This window comes from Centroberyx affinis, unplaced genomic scaffold, assembly GCF_046629955.1.
Source record: "Centroberyx affinis isolate AG114_WGS23_722 - 3 ecotype Tasmania unplaced genomic scaffold, CSIRO-AGI_Caff_v1 ptg001215l_1, whole genome shotgun sequence".
Classification (NCBI taxonomy): Eukaryota; Metazoa; Chordata; class Actinopteri; order Beryciformes; family Berycidae; genus Centroberyx; species Centroberyx affinis.
Window position 1 is genome coordinate 159,659 of NW_027279731.1, and position 22,544 is coordinate 182,202.

The 22,544-nt window shown below is 44.7% G+C and overlaps 4 protein-coding genes across 6 annotated transcripts in view; 3 read left to right on the forward strand and 1 right to left on the reverse strand.

The window, feature by feature from the left end:
* The window catches only part of map3k5 (mitogen-activated protein kinase kinase kinase 5), a 55,448-nt gene extending 53,723 nt beyond the window's left edge, over nucleotides 1-1,725 (forward strand). The window contains exons 29-30 of the mRNA XM_071524638.1: nucleotides 210-286; nucleotides 511-1,725. Coding sequence (XP_071380739.1) covers nucleotides 210-286; nucleotides 511-571 — 138 coding nt within the window. The 3' untranslated portion in view covers nucleotides 572-1,725. The remainder of the gene's footprint in view (nucleotides 1-209; nucleotides 287-510) is intronic.
* Nucleotides 1,726-3,023: 1,298 nt separating this feature from the next.
* Nucleotides 3,024-11,853, forward strand: lrp11 (low density lipoprotein receptor-related protein 11). Its single transcript, XM_071524649.1, has 9 exons — nucleotides 3,024-3,815; nucleotides 5,230-5,387; nucleotides 7,314-7,455; nucleotides 8,201-8,326; nucleotides 8,457-8,681; nucleotides 10,162-10,329; nucleotides 10,428-10,484; nucleotides 10,579-10,677; nucleotides 10,790-11,853. The coding sequence occupies exons 1-9, from the start codon at nucleotides 3,203-3,205 to the stop codon at nucleotides 10,942-10,944; spliced, it is 1,743 nt and encodes a 580-aa protein (XP_071380750.1). The 5' UTR covers nucleotides 3,024-3,202; the 3' UTR covers nucleotides 10,945-11,853.
* Nucleotides 11,854-12,565: 712 nt separating this feature from the next.
* pcmt (protein-L-isoaspartate (D-aspartate) O-methyltransferase) lies at nucleotides 12,566-18,200 on the reverse strand. Of its 3 annotated transcripts, none has more exons than XM_071524635.1 (8): nucleotides 18,085-18,200; nucleotides 15,512-15,616; nucleotides 15,355-15,386; nucleotides 14,896-15,000; nucleotides 14,587-14,707; nucleotides 14,260-14,345; nucleotides 13,751-13,920; nucleotides 12,566-13,120 (listed from the first exon to the last, which is right to left on the reverse strand). In XM_071524635.1, the coding sequence occupies exons 1-8, from the start codon at nucleotides 18,137-18,139 to the stop codon at nucleotides 13,108-13,110; spliced, it is 687 nt and encodes a 228-aa protein (XP_071380736.1). In that variant the 5' UTR covers nucleotides 18,140-18,200; the 3' UTR covers nucleotides 12,566-13,107. The 3 variants fall into 3 exon arrangements, with proteins under 3 accessions (XP_071380736.1, XP_071380737.1, XP_071380738.1); XM_071524636.1 differs by having other exon boundaries at nucleotides 13,692-13,920; XM_071524637.1 differs by having other exon boundaries at nucleotides 13,795-13,920; nucleotides 18,085-18,176.
* Nucleotides 18,201-18,516: 316 nt separating this feature from the next.
* On the forward strand, nucleotides 18,517-22,518 carry nup43 (nucleoporin 43). The gene is made up of 8 exons (XM_071524647.1): nucleotides 18,517-18,728; nucleotides 19,488-19,610; nucleotides 19,908-19,985; nucleotides 20,422-20,584; nucleotides 20,712-20,847; nucleotides 21,490-21,641; nucleotides 21,796-21,912; nucleotides 22,028-22,518. Exons 1-8 carry the CDS (start codon nucleotides 18,609-18,611, stop codon nucleotides 22,252-22,254), a joined length of 1,116 nt encoding a protein of 371 aa, XP_071380748.1. The 5' UTR covers nucleotides 18,517-18,608; the 3' UTR covers nucleotides 22,255-22,518.
* Nucleotides 22,519-22,544: the final 26 nt, after the last annotated feature.

A 22,544-nucleotide genomic window follows, 5' to 3' on the forward strand; every position in this document is an offset into this window, starting at 1 on the left:
ACTATTAATATGTTATATAAATACAAATATATGTACAGTTGATGTGAAGCGTTATGCGACTTTGAGTGACCTATCTGGCTTGTTTCCAGTCAGAGCTCAAGCCAAAAACATCTCAGTCATCTTAGAGTATGGACACAGTCTCATCTATTGGTCACAAGGAGCGTCATTTCACACCCAAGTCCTCATTTCATCCTTTTCTTTGCCTCTAGATACTGACGGAGGAGTACACATTGGACGACATCCTCCACGACGTAACAAGAGAGGATCTGAAGAGTTTAAGATTAAGGTATGTATTGCTTATTAAAGGCTTACACTGCCTTTACTAATAGCATCACTCCAGTTTGTACCTATATACTTTACTTCGCACTTTGGCGGCCTCAAGTGGCTGCAAGAGCTAACTGTTAGGATTTTGGACCGTTCGAAGGACTTCATTACCCAGAAATCCTGTGAGACGACGTTATTGTCCTTTTGTACCATAACAGTGTGCCTCTGTGTTTCTCTCCCGGTCAGAGGTGGGATCTTGTGCAAGCTATGGAAGGCCATCACAGACTACAGGCAGAAGCCAACCTGAGGCCTTAAGTGGCGCCAACCACTCAGAGAAGCCAGGACCTATGTCCCCAACAACTCAGTATTCTCCTTTTCTTTTACCTCAGTATTTATAAGACCGAGACTTTTAGGGGAAGGACCAGTGCTCGCCGCGCGCGGAGCAGCTGCCCGCCCGACTCGAGCGGTAGCTGTCGAAACTCCACGCCCGATCTCGGCAGAGCGTTTTACTAGTTTTGAAAAAGGACTCTTCGGAAATGAGGTCAGTTCGAAAGCAAAAATACATGAGAAGTGCCACTAATTTTATTATGCCTAACGGACCTGACGCAGCTTTTTTTCCTACTGGTGCATTACAATGAGAATGAGCGGAACGTTAAAACCTACCGTTAACACACCTGAGAATTCAAACGATTTTATGATCATGGATGCAGAATTTTCTCTTGTCATTGCAAGGGCATATTATAATGTTTACAAAACTGGAGACTGACCATTTTCTAATACAAGCCTGAGAGACAAAATACTACATTCAATGGACTTTTTGGAAAAATGTTGTTCTTACACCCCTATTAACGTTATTGTCATAGGCATCTTACCATCACTACTTTATTTAAAAGTATTTTTTATTTTAATTTTTACTGTAATCTGAAGGATGTCATTGCATGCCGTATTTTTTTTTTTATCTGTACTTAACCTTATTTAACTTTTCAATTTTTTTTTTCACATTTCCTTTTTTAATACCATGGACCTTTTTATTTTTCAGTAACATGTAAATAACGTGTTATATAATTATCTGTGAATGACAGTTTTCAGTGATGTACTATCAAATTATGTTGGTAAACATAGCTAAATAATCTCCATGTGGATTGGGCTGACTTTATCGGAGATGATAGTCTATAAAGAACACATGTGAAACATGAATTGTATAGTATTGTATTTTCATTGGAGATAAAGTTCAGTTAGTAATTAAGGTTACAACAGATCATTCACTGAATTTCTTTTATTGTACATTGACAAAATTGTGTTTTATCTTGCTTTTGTACATATGATCATTACAATGCAAATGATTTAATCAGATGTATATGTTTGAAAGAAAATCTGAACTGAAAACAAATTTCATATGAAACCACCTTGACCTTTTTTATTTAAAACATTTATGTCAAAAATGGGGGAAAATAATCAGAAAGTGTATGTCCATTTTGTTTCATATCTAATTAATTGAAGATATTTGTGCGCTGTTGTTAAATAAAACTTTTCATCTTGAAACTGTGAAAGAAATGTTCTCATAAATGACTATAATGAAAAGCAGTGCTGGACAAAGTAGACCTACCCAAGTCTTTCTCGCAAGTAAAAGTATAGGAGCAATTTGTTTGCTATTAAATGTAATATCAAAAGTCAAAGTTTACCCACGCATTCAAAATATTCTTCACTCCATGCATGTTAGTGAAAAAAATCTATCAATTTCAATCAAAACAATTTTCAACACATTAACTTGTGTGGGTTAAAGTAAAATGTTCTGACTGTTCTTACAATTAGCTGGTTTGCAATTGAAAAGTTATATAAACAAATTTGGCAATGTATGGATAAATAAAGCACCCATTGAAATGAATTGGGAGAGAGAGAAAGAGAGAGAGAAGAAATAGGAAGCAAATAGGAAGAAATATGTTTAGCCTATAGGTAGGGGACACCGGGATGGTTGTAACGCTTGGTTTCAGCATCTATAACTTAGTAGTTGTTTGTTCCAGGTCTCTCAATCTTACAAGCTACCCCTATTTGTCTACTAACAGTCCTTTAGAGATCTAATACACAATCACAGATTGGGTAAGGTAATGTCAAATATAATGCGTTCCACTGTTACAACCTACCCTGCTCCTGGGGTGAGTTGTAACACTAACTGGATGGATTTTAATGGAATTGAAATAAGGCTCACACTGTGAATTTTATACAAGAAGTTTAATGAACGTTAAAATGGCCTTTTATGTAACATTTTTAACATTTCAGCATTTCAGAAGATTGTCTGTCTTACCTCCAATCAATGTACAATCCTCAGTGTGGCACACAGAGCCATGAAACTCACCTGAGCTCAAGAAGGAAGTGAGTGAATTCCTGACTGACTGTCATATACCAATTAACTCTGGCAGGAATGAATACAAACATAGGCTACTTACAAGACGTACAACATATACACAGTACTATTGGCAAGTCACAGAATTTGCATATTCTTTTATACTTTCTTTTTTTAAATACAGTATGTATTTATATGTCATGCCAATGAAGCAAGTTGAAAGTGACACTGAATAGTTAAAATTGAGGTACAGAGAGCTAGAGATTGAGTTACAGAGAGAGCGAGAGAGAGAGAGAGAGAGAGACTTACAGGTGTGCCGGCTGCTTGTGTTCATAGTCGTGACGTCAGTAGTTTCTGCTGAGCAGCCACCGCTCTCCTCGCGCGGCCGTCTCATCCTCACCATGACAACAACAACGGATTTTTAGCATCGGCAGAGGACAAATATTCACCTCGTTCCCAAAATGATTTAGTTACAAATATTATGGACGGTGTTTGATATTAGTATCAAGTGTTATCACCTGTATTTGATGTAGGGAGACTATCTATCCGCCGCTGTAAGGACCTCATGCGTCGGAGAACAGCCGGAGACAGAGGGAGATGCCGTTTAGCTGCGTAAACAACATGGCTGTGGTTCAGCATCACCGGCTGCTCGCTAGCGTTGTGTTGCTGTTGTGTGCGGTGCAAACTATCGACACCCGGGCCTCGCAAATATCGGACTTACAATCCAGAATGTCTGGGGTGGAGGATCTCTTGGAGGAATTCCGCAAGCAGCTCCAGCAGGACCAGGCGTATCCGAGGGAAGGCGACGTGATTGACGGCTGCCTGGGCGACTTCAACGCCGTCGGGGAGCACATCATCCGGGCCAAGGACTCCATTGAGCAGGGGGCCACCTTCCTGTTGGTCCCCGGCAGGGTGTACAGCTGGAAGGACTGTCTCCACGCCTGCTGCTCCGAGCCCCACTGCACCGTGGCGGTGGTCCAGGAGGACCTCGCGCAACCCGGGGAGAGTCTCAACTGCTATCTGTTCAACTGCACCTACAGAAACAAGAACGTGTGCTCGTTCGCGCCGCAGCAAGGCTTCAGTACCTACAGCCGGACTCCCAACACCACGGGCCACCTCCCTGTTTCCTCCAGCGGCCGCGGAGACAGGAACCAGCTGCTCGGCTCAGCCAGGAGACCTGCGGGAAGCCTTTCAGATGATGAAACCCAAGGTGAGAGACCCGCTGGCAGGTCTTCTGGTCAGAGATCACAGGCTTATACAGCTGACGACAAGACCATATAGGCTATAACACCACACATATGTATTGGTTTATATAATTGATGCGTCGAGATTTGTCACGAACTGGAAGGCCCTTGGTTCCCCTGTCAGGATTCATTCATTAATGCTTAATTAACTAGTGATTAAGCATTAACTAACCATGTGTAGTTACTAGTTGGTTCTAAGTAAGATAAGAGCATTCTCCATGGGCATAAAGTGTAATGTTAAGGTTGGAATCATTTATGCTTAATTAATATGCAGATGATAAAGACAAAAGACTGGACATCTGCTCATTTCATTACTTAAAGTGTTAGTTACTGCTTTGTTCGCAGTAACTAACTCGAGTATTGACTCTAATCAATAGTTAAATTAAATAGTGAACTTATAAATAAATAAACTAATAAGGGTTTATTCCAGGGGCCAGATGTATAATTTATGCGTACCCACAAAAATAATACATATGCCACTTTCCACACAGAAACTGGTATTTATAAAATAAAAAAAAAGAAAAGAATGTGCGGACCTCCACGCATGCTTTACACCATTGCAACTTTTATGAGTCAGAGTTTGTTTGTTTTTTTGAGTCACTTTTATGAATTGAGCTGAATGTGGCCTATCCCCAAGGCAAAGGTTGGGGGAGAGGCCTTCATTATCTGCCCCTCTACTAGGCATAAGAAAGCTGCAAGGAGCTGGTTATTCTTAGTGAGTTTGGAGCAGTTGTTGGGACTCTGGAGATTAATCTATTGGAAATTGTCAATGCTTTGATTAAGTTGATTTTTTAGGACTGTGCCACTGTCCCCCCCCTAATTCTGCTTCTGCGGTCTCACGTTGTGTAACTGCTGTGGAACTGTTCCATAGGCCTGGTGAAGCCGGTAGGGCGGGTTAATGATTTGCCCTCCAGGTCTTGGCCTTCCATAATTATATTGGCCCATTGAGACCAGCAGCAGGTGTGTTTTAACTCAGCCCCTAAACTGTTTGTGCTTGCCAGCCGACTACTGTTGTACGGCAAGCAGGAACCATTAGTGTTTTCCCCTGTATTTATTCACCATTGATGGCCATCAAAGCAAGGAAAGTGCCGTTGGGGCGCTGCTAGGAAAAAAGTGAAATAATAACTATAATCTTTTATCCAAAAATACCTAAAAAATATTAGGTTAATGTTAAGGATTTCTATTTTTATCATCCTAAAGTAACAGCCTTTATGCTACAACATAAAACACGAATGAATGTGCAGTCAGAATCAAAATGACCCCTAACTACCAGAGTGTCCAAAAAAAAGAGAGTAAGAACCGGTTCGTTGGCTCGATTGAAGTGCATCAGTACACATCTTCCTTGTTTAACATGTTTGTCATGTTTGGCTGGTGTTGCAGAGCTGGACGAACCGCCCCGCAGTGACGCCGGCCAGGACGTGGTGATCCAGCTGCCCACAGACTGGGCGGTCTTAGATGGCCGGGACAGTGTGGACGACCACGGGATCAGCCGCTACGAGTGGGCTCTCGTCAAGGGGGACTCCGACATCAACATGAAGGTCAGTAATACCATTGTATCGTCTGTTTGGTGGATGCTCATATCCAAACCACCTTACAGTACTGTGACTGTATACAGTTTTAGTTGGGGCACTCCTAGTGGGAACGGAACCCCCAACCCTGGTAGTGTTAATGTCTTGCTCTAAGGAATGTCACCCCCAAACCTGGTAGTGTTAGTGCCTTGCTCTAGGGAATGGAACCCCTAACTCTGGCAGTGATAGTGCCTTGCTCTAGGGAATTGAACCCCTAACTCTGGCGGTGTTGGTGCCATCCTCTAAGGAAAAGGAACCCCTAACTCTGGCAGTATTAGTGCCTCGTTCTAGGGAAAGGAACCCCTAACTCTGGCAGTATTAGTGCCTTGCTCTAGGGAATGGAACCCCTAACTCTGGCAGTGATAGTGCCTTGCTCTAGGGAATTGAACCCCTAACTCTGGCGGTGTTGGTGCCATCCTCTAAGGAAAAGGAACCCCTAACTCTGGCAGTATTAGTGCCTCGTTCTAGGGAATGGAACCCCTAACTCTGGCAGTGATAGTGCCTTGCTCTAGGGAATTGAACCCCTAACTCTGGCGGTGTTGGTGCCATCCTCTAAGGAAAAGGAACCCCTAACTCTGGCAGTATTAGTGCCTCGTTCTAGGGAAAGGAACCCCTAACTCTGGCAGTATTAGTGCCTTGCTCTAGGGAATGGAACCCCTAACTCTGGCAGTATTAGTGCCTCGCTCTAGGGAAAGGAACCCCTAACTCTGGCAGTGATAGTGCCTTGCTCTAGGGAAAGGAACCCCTAACTCTGGCAGTGATAGTGCCTTGCTCTAGGGAAAGGAACCCCTAACTCTGGCAGTGATAGTGCCTTGCTCTAGCCATTGAGCTACACTTGACCACAAACAGGAAACATGGAAACACAACAAATTTGGAAGAGTTTCTGTTAACACTATGAATTTGTACGTTGAGGCAAATCATTCTGAATGTGCTGCCTAAAGCTGGGAAAGTCAGGCTTTCTCATCTCTCACACGTTGGCAGCGCAGGAAGGCATTTGATACAGGAGTGGCACAGTTGTTCTCTCCATTTGGGGGATGAGATGATGACTTTTGCAGTATGAACAGAGTCTAATCAGAGGCTTTACAGACACCAGTGTTGAACAGCCCTAGTGTGTTTGCAGTAGTTAAGTCAACATGGTGGCATGTGACCAGAGCTCCATAATGCCTCGCTGTACTAACAGAGATAAGAGTTTATTATGACCGAACCTGCCCCAAGGACAGGAACACTGCTGGAGCCTGTCCTCTATTCACTGCCTGAGAGGGGACATGTGAAATTTATAGGACACCTTTTTCCACCTGTTTTAGTAAATCCAATAGTAGAAAACTGAATCCTTTCACCTTCACGCACTAAACTCTGTGGTGATGGAGAAATTGTCCTCATGATGAAATTCAACTTGACCAAACTGACTTGATGCCAAAAGGTAAAAGAAAAAAACAAACCAACATGAGATATATAACAATAAACTATGTCTATTACTGTGTTTTAAAAGCCTATTAATCTCATTAATAAAATGCTGTAGAGACTCGATGATAGTTATTTAAGGTTCAACCTCAAAAAAATTGAAATGTAGAGGGTAAGATGTTCATACTGTGTTTTATGTCATGATTTAAAAAATGAGGCTGTTATTTTCCAGTGGAGAGAATAGTGAGAACCTGGGACTAATAGTGCTGTCACATGTTGTACCACTATGCTATACTTCATTTTCCACAATGCTTTGTACTTCATCCCTCTTAAATATGTCAAATAAATACAGAGGGGCTTCTCACTCTGTGCTCATATGATTAGCAAAGGTCTGATAACAGAATATATTTGCTCTTAATTGTTGTTAAAATTGCCCATTCACATTGCCTCAGGATGTTGTATCACCGTGTTAAAATGTTCCTTTTCACGTGTCAGGTGACCCATCCAGGGCTGCTGAAGGTCAGCGGCCTCCAGCAGGGCGTCTACACCTTCCAGATGACCGTCACCGACACGGCGGGCCAGAAGAGCTCCGACAACGTCTCCCTCACCGTGCTGGCACCGGAACACCAGGCAGAAGGTGCTGCACTCTCTGACACACATGTTCACTCTCTGTTCCTCTTACAGCACTCTCATTTTGTCAGTGTTCTTCAGAATCCTCAATCTCCAATTTTGCCATTTTGTTTTACGGTAAATAACAGCCGACGTTGTCCTCTATGGAAAGAGAGTAGTGCCAGTAGAGACTGTAGTTTAATTGCATAAAATTGAATTTGTCATGCTCATATTGAACCAATGAATTCAAAAAATACATTTGTTGAATAAATTAATTCGAAAATTGAATTTGTAAACACAATTTGAAGTTGAATTGAATGACGCATGAAGATGAATGTCATTATTATTAAATTTAACTTTTAGCTATGAATGAGGAAGAATAAGGCTCAATTGGCTTAGGAGATAAACAAGGCACAGTGCCACATGGCTTGTGGTCGGCTAAGTGAGGAGTGTGAGCCCCCCGCTGCAAGCCTGCCAGTCGACACTCAGGGAACGAAAGTCCCTTGTGCTTGGAGGTACGTCTCAGAGAGAATGGAGGATGTTGAATTCGTTTATTCATCAAATTCATTTCTAGAATTGGTTCAATATGATATATGATACGTTGTGTGTTTGGAGGCACACAGATTTGAGCAGGAGACAAACGCGGTGAGAGAAAGACTGAGGATTTTGTCTCCAGAAACAATGCAAACACTTGAAGCAGCCCATTGGAATCCATCTCTGTGTTAAAGAGGAGCAGGGTATAGCGTCTGTTGTGTCTCTCTATGCCCCCGCAGTGTGTACAAGCCACTGCTCGCGCTACCAGTTCATGTGCGACGACGGCTGCTGCATCGACATCACCTACGCCTGTGACGGGAAGCAACAATGCCCGGACCGCTCGGACGAGGCCTTCTGCCAGAACTGTAAGAAACCCTCGTTGTTTTCCCAAATGGAGCGGCATGTGAAATGCAGAGTACTATTTCAGCACGAGTCTCGCGTAGTCCGAGGAACGGGAATTTGAAAAAAGCGATGCCCTGTTTTTTCTGTGTCTAGTTGACAGCAACAGGAAGACGGTGACCCATCCGGCCGGTCCTCACAGGCCCGCGGCCCAGGCAGAGGCGGCCGAGGACGGCTCCGTGCTCCAGGCCCGACCCGGCAAGACCCTGGAGAGCATCGTACCGCCGCCCGCCCAGCCTCATGACAGGACCAAGGTTGCTCCTCCACCGCCTCCACCGCATCCACAGAGTCCCAGTCAGCAGGAGGGCCCGGTCAGTCAAGGTACCCCACTGAGCACCAGACGGCATTTCAACATCGCGCCTGTGCTTTAGCTCTTTAGACCAAGCAGTAAATACATTAATACTTATTTTAACAATGCATAAACAGCTGTAAATATCACAAAATATGCACGAGAGAACTCCAAACATAGATGTCGACTAAACAGATGGCACCAAATAACAGCGCAGAGACTCCTGAAAATGCAAGTCTCAGTCCTCCAACAAGAGAACTGTGGTGCGGTTTGTTAGGAGTGGGAACGTAATCCGAACCGACTACAGGTAACAACTTCAAAACTCAAGGTATTATGGGTATAAGGAGACGGATGTTGACATCTGATAGCCAGCAGTTCCTCATGCTTGGAAAGCCTAGCGTAACAACGTGAACCTAAACGGGTCTGAACACCAGAGAAGAAGAGCACAAGTCCATCATGCTTCGCTGAAAGTACAGGGACTGGAATCACATTTGTTTTGACTCCCAAGTGACTTTTGCTTACAAGCTCTGGTTCACTTGTGTAACTGGGTAAGTGTGAACATTAACGAGCCAAATATGAAAACGCATCAAAGTAAACTATTCCGCTATGGTTCAGACCAAAGAAAAGAAAACTGTTAAGTGTGACTGCTATTTTAGTCTCACCGTTTTACACTGTGGTGACAGCCAAGACAGCCAAATATGTTAGAGTGGTAGATTCAAGGACAATCTAAAAATAAGTGGTTTGTATGGAAATCTACAGGCATTTCTTCCGTTCCTTTGCCCTCCTTGTGTTCGCCTCTATCAGAGCTGTGTTACTGCAGGGGGACGCCGTTGATTACGTGACGAGCAGCCATATAATGTGCTCTTAACAATATGGCCCTGCGTCACAGTCATGGGTGCATTAATCCTGTGTAAGAGGAGTGTTTGAGTGCTTGTCTGGACACGGAGGCAGATGGAGCCCCTGCAGGCAGCCACTGAGTCACAGAACCGAGCTGGAAACGCCGGCGGAGGCCACAGGGCCACTCTCTGCCGTACAGGGGCTGCCATGGGAATGCGGCTCTCTCCCCTGCGTACCCTGTGAGCACCGGAACAAAGAGCCTCTGTCCCCCCCCCCCCCCCACCTCCAACCCCCGCCATCCGATCCCTGAATTAGGCTGAGACAGACGGGGAGGGCCACTTCCCCCATCGCCACTTTACCACAGGGCCTCGTTTGGGTGAGATGCGTTCTCAGGAGTCTTTTCTTCATGTCCCCCGCGTCCCAAATGCATCGGGGGAAATAAGATCCGTGGAAACACCATCGTACGGTCAGAGGGAGAGGGGAGAAGTTCAAAAGGAATTGCAAAAAATGCTGTCGTAGTGAAAGGTTTATTTCTATCACACACACTGGAATATTTGCTCCATCTGTTGTCCAGGCGCTATGACTTTGACCTTTGCACCCCGTCCTATTGGTTGCTAGTTAAACAATCATTGTCACATGTAAACATCAAAGTCTCTCCTCTCTCTGTGGCTGTAGACCCTTGTGCAGCAGCTCCAGTCGTGGGACCCTGTAAAGGGACCTTCGCACGTTGGTACTACGACCGAGAGGCGGGACAATGCAAACACTTCCTGTACGGCGGCTGCCAGGGCAACCATAACAACTTCCTCCAGGAAGCTGACTGTGTCAGTGAATGTATCCAAAAAAGTGAGCTTCTGCTTCTTGTTCATTCCATTTCAACTGTGGTGTATGTAATTCTAACAGCGTGACACTACAGTTTTACTATTAATGATAACATTGTTTAGGTCCTGCTTTCAAACCAGCAACCGTGGCTCCTCCCATCACCAAACAGACTGAGATAGGTAAAGCTATAATACATTACAGTAAAACTGAAGAAATAAGCTACAATGCTGTCACTGCTTTGAAATTTAAGTTATATTTGCGTTTTTGTTGCAGCTGCCCCTAAAGCGCCCGTGTCCCAGAGCCAACCAGAGAACGATATGCCCATCTCCAAACCGTTTCCAGTAAAGGGAGGTCATCCCGTCCCCGAGTCAGGTGCGGTTCAACACGGAAGTTTGCCTACTAACAATTCAGCCTCACCTTTTTTTATCTATTTTTGTTGCCTTATGGCCTCATTACTGCATGTGCTGACTGTTCTCTCCCGCAGGTGCGATCCTCCCGCTGGCTCTCGGCCTGATCATCACCGCTCTGCTGCTGCTCATGATCAGCTGCCGCCTTCGACTCGTTCGCCACAAGCTGAAGAAGGCCCGGCCCCTCACCACGGAGGAGTCCGATTACCTTATCAACGGCATGTACCTGTAGCCGCCGGGCCGGGGGCAGCGAAAGCGAACGCGGCGCGCTCAAGACGCCCCGGGATGTGGGAAGCTTCTGACCTCCGAAAGGGGGAAGCGGGGGAGTTGTCACCGGATCCTGAGCCGCAGTCTCTTCAAGTTGTGCAACGGTGTCCTGGCCTCAGGTTGGAAGCTTCCCAACTCCCTGCTGTCATGAAGACTTCTGTACTCCCCCACACTGAACCCCTCTGCTGCTGCGGGTGGACGCCTCCTCCAAAGCCACACAGGATACATATTCAGATATTTGCGACATCACATTTATTGTTGTTATAGGAAAATCTGATTCTGTATCCATGGTAAATGGCAGCAACCCCACACCCTCTCCCCAGTTCAATACTTACATACATCAATATTATTTTCTATCCAACAGCTTTCCCTCTTCACTGATGGGATACACAATAAACACATGCTCTCCTGTGTCATATATCAATTTCTTGTCTTTCTCAAATGTTGGCTATTTCGATATCAAATATCTTGATTCTTATTTTTACTCACGTGGGTGTATTTTCATGACTAGTGCTGCACAGTAATATATTTCTGCCACTGAGTGGCACTGATGTGCTATATTTGTGCCATACGTTGCTAGGCTATTACTAGATGGAACACTGAAATGATGAAAGCATTGTAATGTATCCGAGTGCTTGTGATACTCTTATTGTCACTAAGGGAATGGACAAAATGGTTATTTTTTTGTTCAATCAGGATCAAGCAGAGTAATTCTTGTTTGCCCCAGAATCATAGCAAGCCATAGCCAGATGAAATTAACAAGCCAATCCTCCTCCAGCCTAATTCTCTATCGCTTATTTTTCTTTATTAAGCAAGCCTATGTGAAGTTATATATGTATATGCGCAGATGTATTCCTTGACCTGCTGTCTTTTATGTGAGATATTAAAGTTTATTATGGATCAACAGATCTTGCTGTGCTTTTTTGGGGGGGACATAAAGTGATTTAGTACTTTCCCTGCTCCTACATCTTAAGCACTAAATTCACCCTGGATTCCACAAGACATTTTCTAACGGACTAAGTATTTACCTCCAGGTTGCAGCCTGAAAAGATTCAATAACAAAAAGGCAGACAAAAACATAAGCGTCTCTTTATTTTCATATGCCATTCCAGAAACTGTGAAAGCCAAAGATCATCCAACACATGGATCACCCAAAACAAAATGTGCTTCTTAATTCCATGTCATTCCATGTTTGTTTTTTTTTAAGAAAACATCAGACATTCATTCGCTTTATATTGTTGGAGTTTATTTTGGCAAAGCAGTGACTATCTCATTTAGTATCAGTCACCAGAAGAGCCTGCACAAGATGTTAATGGGAAAAAACCAGCGGCAGAAAGCAACACATCACCAGGTGGGAAGCGCAGCCCTGTTATATGTATCTGTGTTATTAGTGCTCTGCTCTCCTTGGAGTGCACTTAGGCGTTTGCCAGTATGTTCCAATGCATTGCTTATTCTATGTGTAGTATGGCCTGCAAGTGCTGCACATCAAACAGGGTGCGTGGGTTACATCAGCCAGTGTGTCGCCTGTATGTGTGTGTACCTAAATACTGTTGCCCGGGCGGTGGGCAGGGGGAGGGGGAGGAGGGGGAGGGGGGGTGGGGGGTGGAAGAGCTTGTATGTTAGCAGAGAACTCTACAGTTAGATGATCCACACACACGCTGTAGCTAGGTGAATTATCTAAAAGGCTCAGACTTTCCTCCTCGTCGTCCGGCGTTCTTCCTACATTCAGCTTTGATGGCGCTGAAATGTAATACTGTAGAAATGGTTGATTGCAATTCAACTGATGAAACCACAACAAAACCAAACTTAAAATCCAGCAGTTAAAAAGAATACATAACCAAAAATGCAGGCCTGGAAGAAAACAAAAAAAAAAACCCTCTCCACATATCTGTGCTCAACTTCAAGCAAGTCTTTTTCTCCCCAGCCACTCAGGGCCGTGCCATCAGCACGATACTCTAATCCCACGTTAGAGTTAAAGCAAAAAAAAACAAACAAACAAAACAAACCAAAAAAAAAAAAAACCATGTTTTGTTATGCTTTGAAAAATAAATGTCAAGGGTTGTCGGAAAGCCCGTCCTAGTTTTCTCCAGGTTCAAAGTGAAATGTGGAACATGGACCGTCTTCCTCTTCAAAGTTCATCCCTGTGAGAAACAGAAGTGGAGCGTTACACAAGGCAGAAAGAAAGAATGAAAGAAGAGTGCCACGCAAGACACCTAACTGTCCTCCTGCCATGCAAACAGAAAGTCAGGAGTTTAGGCACAATCCCATGCAAACACCTTATCACCAAAAAAAATCCAAAGGTTATTAGTCTTTGGATCTCTACATCTCACACAGTAGAATATCAAACAAGAAGCATTTTTTAGCAATAGTGGGGAAAACAGTTTAATTTCCTATGGGTGTCCTAATCGATAAACCTGGCATGCTCTTATTTCAAGTTATCAGCCAAATGCAAACCACGGAACATATGCTTTAACACTCTTGCTATTTTAGCTGATTAATACTTCAAACGTGTTGGGAGTTCCAAAAGGAATAGCACTTCAAATCGCTCAAGTTGTGCAGGTTTATTAAACCCGTTTGGGACTACGGAGTTAAACACGGATAAAAGAAACGTGCAGCCAGTTGGTATGGTATGGAAGAAGCAAAAAATGTCGACAAGCAGCAAAAAACGCAGCCCTTGTGATCCATTGCCTGCTCCAAGCCACACCATTTCACCTTTGCCACTGTGAGAAGGAGAGAGGGGGGGAGGAGAGGGAGAAGGAAGTCACTTCCACCTGGACCACTGCTTGTCTTTGTCTGTTAAAGGCACATAAATCACCCCCATCAAGGGCTTCATTTTGGTGCTGCCGTCCTCCATCTTGTCGTACTGCTCCAGCATCTGGTTGCCGCCCGCCGGGCCCACGGGCAGGATCAGCCGGCCGCCCGGCTTCAGCTGGTCCAGGAGCTGCGGGAGAGAGAGAGAGAGAGAGAGAGAGAGAGAGAGAGAGAGAGGAGGAGATAACACGCGCTTACTGGTGGGCATGGCAACGCGCCGGGCCAAACAAAAACCCGCCGGGGGTTTAGAAACACATTCTTATAACCCGGTGTAATGAGCGCTGTTCTGTTCCGCTCACATGCTTGTCCAAAAAAACTCAGAATTGCATTATAATATTTTCCACCTTTAACAGGGTTAGACTGTGCATGTTTGTCTGGCTTCTTCTGAGCTTCGGTGTTCTGTGCTAAGTTGGTAGGGAACTGGGACAACGTGACTTTGATCAAGGGCTTTTTTCCTTGGAGGACTCACCGCTTGGGGGACGGTGGGTGCCGCCGCGCCGACGTGGATGGCATCGTAAGGCGCCTCCTCCTCGTGGCCCATTCGCCCGTCTCCCACTGAAAACACAAAACAGGGTGTCGCTCGCCGGGTGCCTTCAGTAAAGCCTTCACCCCGGGCCTCTGAAATCCTCAATTATTCAGAGCTGCGCTCCCCCCGGTCTAATGAGCATTACGCCGTGCCTCGTTTTAGAAAAAGGTAGAGTCGAGTTGCAATTTCTCATCTAAGCAATGTGCCATTTCTAAAAGTAGACTCGGAAAGAAAAAAAAAAAAAAAGCCCGCTCATCGATGCCGCCTTACCTATTAGCTTCACTCGGCCCGACGTTATCAAACTGGGGTCATCTTTCTTCACGTTGTTTACAGAGTCGTCTACCAGCTCTTTGATGTGATCGATTCCTATCACTTTCCCCTTGGGGCCTACCTGTAAAGCACGGGAGGGAGGGAGGGAGGGAGGGAGGGAGGGATGGTGCTCAGTTCTTCCAAGCATGACACAAGCAGAAACCTTTATTTACAGCACATTTGACACGCTACGATCAGTCACATCAATCAAAATCAGAAGCGTCTCCAAGGAGAGAAATTGCGTTTGTTTACCCGTCATGTGTGGCTCACCATTCGTGCAAAGCAAGCGGACAGGATCCCACTGCCCGAGCCCACGTCCAGGGCCTTGGCTCCCTCGTACAGCTGGTCGTGTAGGAGCTCCAGGGCGTAGGCATGCTGTGGGGGGAGGGGGGGGGGGGGGGAGACACCGACAAGACAACTGCATTACAGCCCGTCGCTCGGCGTTCATATTCCATCCTGTTGACAGTGCTGACAGCCAAATATGACTAAGAGTGGACAAAGCTAACAAGAGAACAGATTTGGTTCACTGGTAAAAAAATAAAATAAAATAAGTGATTGGGTTTGGTTTGGAATAAGGGGGAAGAGAACGCGGCGTGTTTGTCCTACTTGGTGCCGCTTCTCTCTGTTTATCTACTGAGTGATGGAATGGGAGCAAGCCTTAACAACATTACTGATGAAAGTTGGCATTCACAGGGTGCAGGAATGTCTGGAGACGCTTTAAAGTCGTACCATGTGCGGGGCGCTGATGGTTGCTTGATAGCCTTTTGGTTAAAAGAGAGGCACAGATTAGGTTAGTACATCTCTGGGGATTCGGGGATCGTATTTGCGCTGTGTGGAGGATGGCGGGGGGGGGGGGGGGGGGGGGGGGGGGGGGGGGGGCACGTACCTATTGACTGCGGCGAGTCCATGTAAGGATTACACCTAGAGAAATGGGCTCGGTCTGTGGCCAGCATGACTTCGTAGACCTTGTCGGACTTGATGATCCCATTTTCTGAGGACGCAAAGGAGGAGGTGTCGGACGATGCACGCAAACAAAAATACATCACATAAAGACGTAAGAGCATAAGATGAGGAGATGAAACTTTGATGATCCCTGTGGGGAAACTGGCTCGCTGCAGCGGCAAACCGTAATAAGATACAGCAAAGAAGAATAGAATATAAGTAAGAATAGCGCAAATGCAGGTCTTTACCAGTATACAGGATTTAATATTGCAATGTTTTGTGCCATAATCCAAGACGAGCATTCATACAGAAGATAATTACAACATCAGAATATATTAAGTAGAAATACATACATCCAGTATTTAAAGAAAATGACAAAGGATGAGAGTATACAGGCGGAGCACGTGTGTCCTACTGGCCTTGACATGCATACAGAAGGCTGCCCATATGTACAGAGCGTGTCAAGCCGTGTGGGGAACTAAAAAGCTCCGCAGACAGAAGCGTCAGTGTCTTCGGCGTAATCCTTGGTAACAGGTTCCACTGGCAGTCGGTGCCAACAGCAGGAAATGCCAACGACAGCCGGCGCTGCTCTCATTACCGACTCCCCTCACCCTCACAGCTATGTGCCGCTGCAGGATCCATTACAAACACAAACTTCCAGATGGACACCCACTAGTGATTTCTGCAACAATAATAACCCACGACCTTTTTTTCTGCCGATTCACCGTGTCGCTCAGAAGTCAAAACTGACTCTGCAGGCCTGGCTGTTAATAGTTCATGAGGTAATCATGGCTTCAAAATAAATGCCACTAGAAACGCCACTGGTCCCCGAGCAAATGAGCGTCCTAAACAAGAGTGCTGGTGAGAGGATAGAAATGGTAAGAAAAGTCAGGAATTAGCATGCATCCGGCGTGTGACCTGCTTAAGGCCAGCTTATGCTAACTTAGGGTCTGCTCTATTAGAGTCTAAATGGGTCAGTGTCCAGCACAGTGTTTCCTACGTGTTCATTTTAGCAGGAGTGGGCGATCAAGATGAGAGCGATCACCACTGCATACAATAAAAATAACGAAAAAAAAAATCTAATTTCCCTCAAAAACTACAAACTAGTGTGGCTGTTCAGCACTTATCATAATAAGGTATCCAAATAATAGAGGTTTTAACTCTAAAATCTATTCTTGTACTGATGCTATTAACATACAAAAAATTAGATAGGATGTGGAACTAAATTCAAACCTATCTCCAACCACCTTTTACAAGAATAAACAGTAGAATAGGCAAAAAAAGGTTATGGGTTATTATTATCTTATTAATTTACTTGTATTTTTGGGCGTTTCATATATTTTATCCTACAGTACAGAGCTCTGCATACTGAGAGCTGCTCTCAAACTCTCCCCCTGCACCAGATCAATTATGATAAAAAAAAATATGTAAAAAAATAATAAATCCTTGCCAGATTACATCAGGTGTATACAACAAATTGTTATTTCAAACAGTCATATCTCCTGCCAATGCGGGGAATTACAGAGCATACGACAGTCTTGCTACTTTTGCATTCTATTAAAAGCAAGTGGAGCATTGCTGACCACTGTCCGCAACCCAAAAAGCTTTTGGCAAAATGCTTGCAACTAACTTGACCTGTCTGCTGCAATGCTTCGCTGGACTGCACTGAATATAAATAGGCCTTAGCCTGCTAGATACTTGCTGCTGGAATCGGACTAGCAAACTCGAGCCTGCAGAAATCTTAAGATGCTTTCTGGACAGATAACACCCGTGAGACAAATTCTACATGCAAGGGAGAAACATTTCAGCTCATAGGTTATATCATAGCTTGCTTGTTATAATGTGGAGCTTTAACACAAAGGTTACCATGTGGGTATTGCTACAGCTTTGGTGGTTGTGGAACGAAAAATAACAGCCGCCCACCCAAGGGTGACATATACTGAGCTCAACCAGTCATGAACAAGCAACTATCCCTAGTATTGCACCGCATTGTGTCTTTTAATGTCTGACCGACACAAGGGCTGAAAATTAGCCACCCATTTCCAGCTGACAGTGTCAACGTATCATCTTAAAAGTAAAGTGAATGGCACAGAGGGCTATCAATGAATGTGGGCAGGGCAGCTAGCAACGCGGCTATCGCTAGCTACAACGACGCAATGACGCACATATAGCTAGCAGGCTAAGCTAACCTAACATAAAACTGTCGTTGCACTAACGGTATGTGAACCCGCACGTCGGGATAACTGAGTGTATCGACTCTTTCCTCGTTTTCTGCAACCTCCGGGGTATACTCTGTTTCACAGCGTAAACGTGCTTTGGGAAAGGGGTGGAGAGAGGTAACGCTAGGTCAACAACAACATACCGCTGGCTGACACTACATAGCTTAGCAACCAGCTAGCTAACGCTCCTGTATTTAGCTCAGTGTGGCAAGCCTCCAAACACAATCATTTTCGGGTAAATATCGGACCTCTAGTTGAACGCACTTGCACGGCCTCTTTACATAACATTTGCACTTACTGCGGAGGTTGTTGACAAGCTCTGCGTGGCTGGCTCCTCCAGATTTCCAGGCCATTATTAAACAGACTTTGCGGAGTAAGTAGACAGCAGCTGTCAGTGCCGCGCCTGCGCCAACTGTTTTACCGATGAAGCTGACAACCTCCAGAACAGACGGAGCGGCGGATACGTCACCAGACATCCAAATACCTTTTACCACAAGACTGCCTTTGTAACATATATCCAGATAAACTGAAGCCTCATTTTTCAAAAATGGAATCTAGTGACATTTAAGCTTTAGCCAAGGTTAATTGCACAGTCAAAAGCCACCTAAGTGCATAATAAGATTTGCCGCAGTCGGATGGTGGCCGCTAGGCGGAGTGCGAGACCTAATTTACACTGTGGGAAAAGTCGAGTGGTGTGGTATTTGACTTCACTGGGCTTCCGTACCTGTGTAGTGGCGGCGGGTTTACTCCAGGTGATGCCCATGTATGCTAAGCTAATACTAAAAAATACTTTTTAAAGTAAGAGAAAGTGTGTATGTTTCCATGGAGGGTACAAATGCCAAATACGTGTCCCAGAAAATCAGCAAAACGCGATGGAGGCCAGTATCGTCTTCCGCTTTGCAACAACCAGATATCTTTGCTACCGGCTCATGGGACAACGAGGTGAGCTAACGTTAACGTTAACGATAAGCCGGGATGGAGAAAGCCCTATTGTAAATAATCTGTAAAAATCTGTCAATTTAATATGGGCTTGCTGTTTGGCAACTGTACATACTTTGTAGAACATGTTAGGATTGGGTAGGATCTACTCTTCAATTCGGCATGCATTCAATAACCCAACAGCCCTTTCAGTAAAAGTTAAACTTTTAAAATAGGTTCGCCTGTCATTCCAGAAGTGTTGCTTCGTGGATGCCGAATATACCAGAAGATTCTAATGTTTCATGAAATGTCTTAAACTAGGTCGTATGAGCTGTGTACGTTCGCTGATAAGCAAGGACACATTAACCTGTCAGAGTTTTGAATGTTAGTTTGGTGTAACATCACGTAACGGTATAGTGGAGTGGAGCTACCTGTTGGCTAAACTATAATATCAACCACTTGACTTAACATTTTCACTTAACGTTAAGTCCCTGCATTTAATATTATTTTACCATCAAAACCCCAAATCTGGTATAGCCACTACATTTCTGGGGACAAAGTAGAGAGCAATGACTGACACAATATATTATTGTTTGGTCAATGTGATAAATGGTTAGACCTAAGTCACCAAACATACATAGATTTCTGGCTATCTTTGCCTGATCTGTGCTCTCCAATAGAACAATAAAAACAAGTTCAAATTTGGGCTCACTTCAGCTAAGGTACACCTTTCCATACCGGCTAACACCCCTGTTTGACAGATCTTGTTAATATCTCTTGCAGGACAACAAGATTTCCATTTGGTCCATCGGGGATCATGGGCTTTCTGGCATGGACGATGAATTTGAAGGCGATCCTCAGCTGTTATGTGAACACAAGCATGACGGAGATGTGCTGGATCTTCAAGTAGGATACTTATGGGAGTTGACAACATTATACTAGGTTTCTTTTACTGTGCTTGGTGGCATGAAATCGGCACCCGCTGCATTTATTGTTGAAAGTCTCTTATTTTTCATTGGACTGGGTCTTGGTGAAAGAAGCAAGAACACTTTCTTATCAAGTACACAAAAATTACAAGAATTTGTCACGGTTGCATTGTTGCAGAGAAATAAGTGAATTGCATATTACATTACATACGTGTTACACAGGTGTTAGGGTTAGGCCTGTGGTCTAATAAGGCTAATGTTCTTCAATCTTTAATAGTTTCTGGACCAAGACAGAATTGTCACAGCATCGTCAACTGGAGCAGTGACCATCTTCCGCCATCACCAAAACAGTCAGGTACTTGTTTGCTTGCCTATAACCCCTTTCTCACACACACACACTCAAGTTGGTAATATTACAATATGCTGATCCATGTAGGACCTTATCCATACTGAGCCTCATACATGGGAATATCTCACGTTAGAACCATTCACAACAGACCCGGCCATTTTATTTCTTCCATCCCCCTTATTGCCCAGGTCACTAGTCCAGTGTGATAAGTATAAGATGCCCAAATAATTCTAATTGTGCATCATGTCCACAAGGCAGCTCATCTCTAACTTCAACCGTTATTTAAGAAGGGAATTTGACTGAAGACGCACAGCAACAGACCTGAGAATCACTGAAAAGAGAGTGGAAAAAGCTGTACTTAAACGGATATATTACATACTTGAATTTATTCCAGTGGATAAACTCGTTTCCTATGCAGTGACTTCTCTCCCTTCCACCGCAGACGATATCTGTGTCCCAGCACTGGGCGAAGGCACACCGCTACCCGTGCGACAACGCCCCCTGCACCGGAGTGGTGTGCAACAGTCCCGAGATCGTCTCGGTGGGCGAAGACGGGAGGATAATCCTCTTCAGAGCCGACCAGGAAGCAGTGATCCGAATCATAGGTGCGAAAGATTTAGCGGCTATCGGTCCGACCCACGCCGGCACATTTCAAATTCCAGGCGTGTGCTGCTCTTGCGGAACGATTTTTAAAGAGTCTAATCGGATTTAACGGGCTTTGTCTTTTGTCAGAGAACGCGGACAGCAGCACGATTCATGCCGCGACTTTCCTGCGGACAACGGAGATTCTGACGGTGAACTCCATCGGTCAGCTCAAGCTGTGGGATTTCAGACAGCAGAGCAACTCGCCGTCACAGATCCTCTCCCTGTAAGATCGTCTCACTTCTCACTTCTCAGAAAATAAGTTGCATCCAAGTATGTTTTTTTTTTGTTTTTTCTCCCAGATCTGTTCATTTTAGATTTGTTGGACATGCAACTCTTTTGGATTTCCGTGGGAGGTTCCTGTTCTCCTGCTTTTTGAGTTTTCCTGATCACGCCCTTTTCATTCGGTAGATTTTAAGGACGGGGCGATATATCGAAATTCAATATATCGCAATAGAAAAATGGGACGATATGTATCGTGGGGCCGAAAAATGAATCGCGATATTAAAAAATATTAACATTTTATTCTGCTGTGGTAATCACAAATGAGACGCTTGACCATCACAATTTCACAAGCTCTCCATCCAAATTATATCATTTACACTTTGTAATGACATTTTTAAATTGTTGTTTACATTCTAGCAGCCAATTCCATCGCTAGAAAGATTTGTGGCTCAGAAATAAACATAATTCTGCACAGTCAGACTTTGTTGTCATTGAACTTGTATTTATTACATCGTATCGTGGCTGTTTTGAATCATGAACCCCATATCGCGTATCAAATCCTATTGAAATAAGCAGATCGTCCCATCCCGAGTACATTTTGATGATAAGCAGTCCTAATAAGTCGTTTCTCTCTGCTTTCCAGGACTGGGGACAGAGTCCCTCTGCACTGCGTGGCCAGACACCCCAACCAGCAGCACATTGTGGCCACAGGAGGCCAGGACGGCATGCTCTGCGTCTGGGACGTGAGACAGGGCAACACGCCTTTCTCGCTTATGGAGGCGCACTCTGCTGAAAGTAAGATTTTTGGCCAGTAAAAATGATTCTTGGCGGGTAAATCCACTAAGTCTCCCAGTCAAGTTAATTTAGGACACTGCTTATTTTGAAAAGCTTGGATTTTTTCCCCTTTTTTGTATTTGTTTTCTAAGTTTGTCTTCGTTTGTCTGCACAGTGTGGGAGGTGCACTTCCACCCCACCAACCCGGACCACCTGTTCTCATGCTCCGAGGACGGCTCGCTGCTGCACTGGGAGACGTCCTCGCATTCAGACATGCCCTCCTTCTTACAAGGCAAGTCGCGTTGGTGCTTCAAAGAAACACAGTCATAGTAGTAATCGTCTGTCTGAATCGTAAGAATACTATGACTTAATGTTCATGGAGGCAGTTTTTGTCGTTGGTTTACCAGGCGGCAGGAACAACAGCATGATCTCCCGCAGCGCCATGGCCCCGGCCGGCGGGAACCAGACGGTCAGCCCCTGGCTCAGCGGAGACTCCAGTAAAGGCCGTCTGGAGACCACTCACATGCTTCCCAGCCAGACGCTGTCCGTCAACAGCTTGGACGTCCTGGGACAGTGCCTCGTCTGCGGGACCGACGGAGAGGCTATTTTCGTCAACAGACAGGTCCCGGTTTAGACGAGTCGTGTAGCGCGCAGTGAAAGAACATGAATGGGTTATGTTTTATTATGTCTCCAGTGATGATAGGTGACACGTTGGCTTTAATTGTGTGTTAGCCTACTGTAGAATATTGAATACACATTTTATTTACACATTTGTGGCGCCATTCAAGCGAGTCGTGGATCACCGTTTTTTGTAAATTGTTAAAAAGCAGAATCGTTGAACTCTACAGTACTTTTTGTAAGGATATCATTTAAATGTTGTTTTGAAATAAAAAGCCTTTGCAGAAATGTCTCATCCGTCCATGA